The sequence below is a fragment of the Bidens hawaiensis genome, unplaced genomic scaffold, assembly GCF_021521415.1.
Source record: "Bidens hawaiensis isolate Kalapana, Puna unplaced genomic scaffold, B.hawaiensis_p1.1 tig00006617_1, whole genome shotgun sequence".
Lineage (NCBI taxonomy): Eukaryota > Viridiplantae > Streptophyta > Magnoliopsida > Asterales > Asteraceae > Bidens > Bidens hawaiensis.
The window spans coordinates 207,774-214,077 of NW_027491447.1; the positions used below are offsets into that span (position 1 = coordinate 207,774).

General features: G+C 32.9%; 1 protein-coding gene across 3 annotated transcripts; it reads left to right on the forward strand.

The window, feature by feature from the left end:
* Positions 1-3,021: 3,021 nt before the first annotated feature.
* On the forward strand, positions 3,022-5,038 carry LOC143633079 (OVARIAN TUMOR DOMAIN-containing deubiquitinating enzyme 12-like). Of its 3 annotated transcripts, none has more exons than XM_077101436.1 (10): positions 3,022-3,317; positions 3,406-3,554; positions 3,630-3,703; positions 3,791-3,845; positions 3,984-4,058; positions 4,146-4,219; positions 4,314-4,362; positions 4,448-4,532; positions 4,625-4,681; positions 4,841-5,038. In XM_077101436.1, exons 1-10 carry the CDS (start codon positions 3,062-3,064, stop codon positions 4,861-4,863), a joined length of 897 nt encoding a protein of 298 aa, XP_076957551.1. In that variant the 5' UTR covers positions 3,022-3,061; the 3' UTR covers positions 4,864-5,038. The 3 variants fall into 3 exon arrangements, with proteins under 3 accessions (XP_076957551.1, XP_076957552.1, XP_076957553.1); XM_077101437.1 differs by having other exon boundaries at positions 3,409-3,554; XM_077101438.1 differs by having other exon boundaries at positions 3,022-3,314.
* The last annotated feature ends 1,266 nt before the right edge of the window (positions 5,039-6,304 follow it).

The window sequence follows — 6,304 nt, forward strand, 5'->3', positions numbered from 1 at the left end:
CAGGGGCGCCTTGGAGGTTTTGATGGGGGAAGAAGGTGAAGATGCCGAAGAAGAAGACAAGAAAAGTGAAAACGAAGAGGATTAATATTTGTTCTAAGTACTTTTATTGTATTTTTCATTTTTTTAATGTATTGTTTTAGTTTTAATGTAATCTTTTTTATGTTTGTTTTATTTAATTAAATGTGGATTTGTTTTACTTAAAATAATTAATAATGGGTAAATCGTTGGAACGAGGGTTATTCACTGCACCATTTTTCGAATAACCTCCTTATGATGACGTGACGTTATATGGAGCACAACCCCACATAACATGCTTATCCACCACAGACCACGGATGGTCTAATAGTGTTATTACGAAGTAAATTGCATTCCATTCATCATTCATGGTATGAGACTTTTGTTCCATTTTATCATAATCTCGTTCAATTTCTCGACATTTAAACGCAAAAAGTTTGACATTTGTGTAGTGGCGTGCTTGAATGCATGAGCACGGCCGTTATTAATTAAATGGTGTCTGCTTTCATGCTGCTTTTTTGCTTTTAACAACAATAAATAATAATAGTAATAGATTAGAAAAATTACAGATGGACTCACACGATCAATCACAATAATAATAAGAAATATTAGATTTTAATAATCATAACTAATGGTTATTAAGTATTGGCTGATAATAATTTCAATTGAGTTTATTTTATGGTCCCAAATTTAAGAACATTGGCTTTCAGTGGCCCCTCGTTAAAATTGTTAACGGTGTTAATTTTTTTCCGAATTTTAAGTTGAGTTTCTAGGACTTTTGATAACAATGATGATACGATTCGATTGATAAAAACAATTTAGCTCAAAACGATGTTACAAACGGCTTGATTTTTGTTATTAAAATTTAAAAACCCGATTTGAAGCACTAATAAAGGCGTTTCGACCTTGTTTCGAGCCAAGTTTACATCAATCGACTTCTCCTTCCGATCAAAAGCCCTAAAAAATCAGTTTGAAGTTCGGAAAAAATTAACGCTGTTAAGTTCTTTTAACGGGGAACCAGGGGCGGACCCACATAGGTCCGATCGGGGTCCCGGGACACCGATGTTTTTTAAAAATTACTTAGAGACGGTATATTAAATTTTGTAAGGACCCCATAAAAATTAATACTTGGAACCCATACTATTAAGATTGAACTGGTACAGTGGAAAGTCCCTTGTTTTACTTGTGAGAGGTTGTAGGTTCAAGCCCCACCATACTCCTTTTTTGTTGTTTTTTTAATATCCTAGTCTTAGTTATTCAATTAGGGTATTTGTGCTTTTTGTTAGTTTCTCTCATATAGTCATTATCACCATGCAACATATATAATGTTAACATGGATTTTGCATATTCTTTTATTATTTACCTTGTGTATGTATATTATAATTAATCATTTATTTGTGTTAGAGTTATTTTTTCATGTTTTGGTCAATTATGTAAGACCATATATATAGATTATGTTCATGTTTTTCGGGTATGAATTAAAAGTGTATGTTTCATCTAGTTTGTAATTTAGATTCTTTCTACTTACTCGTTTCCAATGACACCATAGTTCCGTGTTTTATTGTGTTCCTCGCCTCGACCCGACCCGAATAACGACCGACCCGAAAAATTTTGTAAACCGGAAAAATTGGGACCCCATTGACAAAAAATCCTGGGTCCGTCACTGCGGGGAACCCCCGAGAGTCAATTTTTTTTTTAAATATTTGGAACCATAGTGACGGTAAACTTTTGAGATTATTATTTTACAATAGCTTTTAACGGAGGTAATTATGAAAATCCAATATATTTAATAATAATAATAATAATTAAAGATAACATAATAATGAATAATAATGGTTTATATAAAAACAGACACTGTTCCTGGTGTGTATTCCATTCCCGAACAGGCAAACACACGACAGATGACGTACTTGTTCATTTGTTGTTGTTGATGATGATTCCTCCGTTTCTGAAGAGCCAGGCCACTTCTTCGATCTACAATTAAAATTAAATATCATCATTATCTATCTTCTGCACCAATTGGTAAATTCCTCCTACCAATGCATCTAATCTAATCTAATCCTAAATCTTATTATTTTATGCCGATCGGTTTTTCTATTTATTATTATTCACTCTCAGATTCAATTTAGGTAACGTAATTGCTGCAATTGCAAAATGTATTGTTCATTCTTTGATTCCAGTTGGTATCTGTTTCAATTTGCACACATGCATCTTTAATTCAATCACTAGTACTTTGTCTTTATGCATATGCTGCGTTAACTAGATTTTGTTTATTATATGTTTTTTTAACCTTTATGAAGGTTATTTTATTATTATTACAATGTAGCATCAATCAAATCCAACGAGAAATTAAAAAGGCCACCTGATTTATTAGTTCATGAGATTCATTTGTTGCATACATTAATTTATTTGATTATTAGTAATTAATCAATTAGGTGCATGTACATTGTTATTGATTTCTGGGTTTAATTTCCTTTTTAGTGTTGTTATGTTAATCTCTTATATTGTGACAATCTGACCACCATTTCCACAAGCAATACTTTGATATCGTGAAATTAGCGTAATCTCGTAATTCAAGCCATGATTCATACGTTAAAACAATAACAGGTTGTTATCGTCATTTATTTTGTTCTTCAATAAAGATAATATTTTGGCGAGCTGGCACGTACTCGAATAAAATAGTGACTTTGATAACTTTTCTAAATAACTTTGATACTTGCGTGTAATTTGATTTAGCCAAAGCTTCAAACATTTACTTGCCCCGTGTAACCATAATTAGTAGGTATTATAATTTATAAAAGTGTCGTTTGGCAAAGAAATTAAATGGATGAGTTATTTAAATAAACACGAAAAACTTATTTGTCCATGTTTGGCCACATAATAAGTCCATTATCATAATCTATCTAGGGACCATTAGTTGATAAAGATATGTGGTTTTCTGTGTATTAGAGCATTTTTTTCTTTATAGCCTTGTATTTGACAAATTATCTTATCTTTGCAGCCGGAAGAGTGTGAAATAAAGTATCAAGTTTCACACGTTGGCAAAATGTTTTCATACAGTCAAGATCCTGATGTGGTTCGGTGGGGTCTTCAGCTCTTTGATGGTGTGTCATCCAATGACAACAACTATTCAAGCTATGGTCCACAAAATTACACAGATTGTTATCATGATCAGTATTCTAGAGAAGTCAGTTATGACACGGAACGTGCACTTCAACCTTCTTGTGAAGCAGTTGATCATTCACAAGCATCTTATTATTTACAGGATTCACATCATCAACCTATGGCTAACTACACTCGTGGTAACAGATAAACGAAACTTGTTTATATTTGATTATTTAAGTTATTTTCTGGTTTAATGATGTTTATATTATTATATACACCTTTTAGAAGATGACGGGAACACGAATGGTATACCATCTGGCCCTACAAGGCAGTTAAACTATGGGGAGAATTGGTCTTACTCATTGGAGCCAAGTGATGAGTATGCGTTTGATGATGAAGTTGGCAAGAGGTTGAATCAGATGGCTTCTGTTCCTGTAAGTGTGGTGATCTTGGAATATAATTGTCTTTTTGCAATCAAATAAATAAAAAATTGTCACCCGAATTTGTAGCATGTCCCCAAAGTCAATGGAGAAATACCTTCTGTCGACCAGGCAACTTTAGATCATCAGAGGCTACTCGACAGGTATTAGGAGATATCACAATTTGCTCAATTGTTTCTTATTTATTTTTTTATTAGTAATAAAATGGTAAATAAATCTTTCTTCATCAGGCTGCAATTGTACCAATTAGTAGAGTCTAAAGTTCGAGGGGACGGAAATTGCCAGGTGAAAACTTTTAATCAACATGTTATTTTGCCTGGTTTCTGAGTGCAGTTTATTATATTCATGTACATGACACCTGATAAACACTATATGGTTACAATTGTTCGATGTGAGTCTGAAAAATTGTATTTCATTTTTCAGTTTCGAGCTCTGTCAGATCAAGTTTATCGTACAGCTGAGCACCATAAATTTGTGAGACAACAGATTGTAAATCAGGTTGGTCTAAATATGTTAGTTTTCTTGTGACTAGTTATATAATTTCATTTGTGTACTCTTTTTAATATTGATTTTTGTTTTCCAAAGCTTAAATTACATGCAGATATGTACGAGGGATATGTCCCCATGGTTTATAGTGATTACTTGAAGAATATGGCCAAGTATTATTTTTTCTGCTTTTTTTCTCTTAATTTGGTAACACTTTATTTCAAGTTACCATCTTACGTTGTACTTTTTTTAATCTGTGAACGTTAGGGTTGGTGAATGGGGTGATCATGTCACTTTGCAGGCTGCTGCTGATTTGGTATGAAACTTCATGTGTAACTATATTTCCGAATCAATCTACATATTACGGCTGATATATAACACTAATTATATATATGGTGCAGTATGGCATTAAAATCTTTGTAATCACGTCGTTCAAGGACACCTGCTATATTGAGATTGTTCCAAGCGTTCAAAGGTCAAATCGAGGTATTATCTTTTTTTTGTTTGATATCCACATCATGTATGGTTAATGATAATGTTACTTTACCTTGTTGTGATAAGTAATTACTTTGTTGCAGTAATTTTCTTAAGCTTTTGGGCAGAGGTGCACTACAATTCAATATATCCTGTGGAAGGTAAAGCCTGTAAAGGTCCTTATTAAATGATTATAAATAATAATTAAATGTCAATATAAATCAGAATTTAGTATTCATGGTTAGTTATTGTTTTGAGGTTAGATTATGGTCTATCTGTCGTATTCTTGGTTTCTAATCTCGTACATGGTTTATATGCAGATGACCCAAATATGAGACCATGAAGCAATGGCGTAGAAAATGGGAATTTGAGTGGCTATTTTAACATGCAACATAGTTTCTGCTCATTTTTTATTAGGTATATGTATGTTGCATAATACCATACAACTACATATTTCATTTTATGACTTTCTGTATCATCTAAGACACTTCTGATTATGGGAAAACTTTTAAGCTGAATCTCAACGATAGCGAATCAAGTTTAACGTTTAAATGATAGCAAACTACACCGTCCAATGCATATGGAACAAGTTAATTAAGCACACCAATAGCAGACACTACTACTAGATATAGCAAAAAGAAAAAAGTTATATCAAGGTCATGTAGGATTCTCCAAACAAAACAATTGGGCCAGTACTTTTTCCAGAACTTAAATTGACATATTCAGGGCAATTATAGTTACCCGATTTTCGTTAGGAATTTTGCAATTTTCTTTAGAATTGTATGTTGTGTTTTGTGAGGTGTTTAAATGTGTTTTGAACTTAAACTCCAAACTTCGCCACTGACTGCCTTGTACAACAACACTATGTGTAGAAAATATTATAAAAATAGTTCACAAAACTTCTCAAACTTGTTTATATTCAATATAAAGACAAAAGTATCTAAAATAGTCAGCGGCCCATCAGTCCTGTAGCCCATCAGCTCCTTCAAGTCTCAAATAGCATCTAAGCCCACTTGCTATTTAGCCTAAAATAACTTATTAACTTATTCTCGAGCCCACCGTTTATTTAGCATACAAAAAATAATAAAACATATTTCATGATTGGATGCAGATTGAATATAACAAATATAACAAAATTATATTCAACAATTGTTTACTTTTTATTCATAAGTAACCGGCCTCTTATATTGATTTGACTAAATGAGCTTTCACATTTACAATTTCAAATTGTTAGTTTGAATGATAAATTTTGGTGAGGTAATTAATGCAACATGGGCGAAGCTCTTTTGATGGATTAAGCTAAAGTCTTAGCTTTCACATCACAACTTTTAGTGAGAAACAAAAAAATAAGATAACATAAACATTAATATGATAATATGATTACAAATGTGTTTCGAGAAACCTTAAAAGACCATCAATGTCGAAATAAAACAAAAGGTTGTCTCAAATTTATTTTTGTTGGGGAATTTAGAAAATAACAACTTAGATTTTGTGAGAGTCGTTTGCCTTTGGCATTTAACATTTTGAGTTCAAAATTCATTAAAATTAATCATTATTTTTGGCTTATTATAGTCATGTGATAAAATCCAAAAAATCAATTTCTAATGAATTTTCAATAGCCAAGGGAACTATCCCTTGGAACCTTTAAGACCCCTCGCTATGGGGCGTGCATGAGAGGGATGGCGGGCGCCCTAGGGCGCGGAACACCACCAAGGGCTGCCCCGTGGTGCCCAGCCTTCCAATGGCCGGCGCGGTGTTTTGTTTTGGTGGGCCCCCTTTAACGG

Bases quoted from the DNA above. Each gene is read 5' to 3' on its own strand.
- LOC143633079 (XM_077101436.1), top strand. From the start codon at position 3,062: ATGTTTTCATACAGTCAAGATCCTGATGTGGTTCGGTGGGGTCTTCAG. The intron at 4,363-4,447 runs GTATGAAACTTC...TATATGGTGCAG, and splicing joins TGCAGGCTGCTGCTGATTTG to TATGGCATTAAAATCTTTGT. The intron at 4,682-4,840 runs GTAAAGCCTGTA...GTTTATATGCAG, and splicing joins TTCAATATATCCTGTGGAAG to ATGACCCAAATATGAGACCA.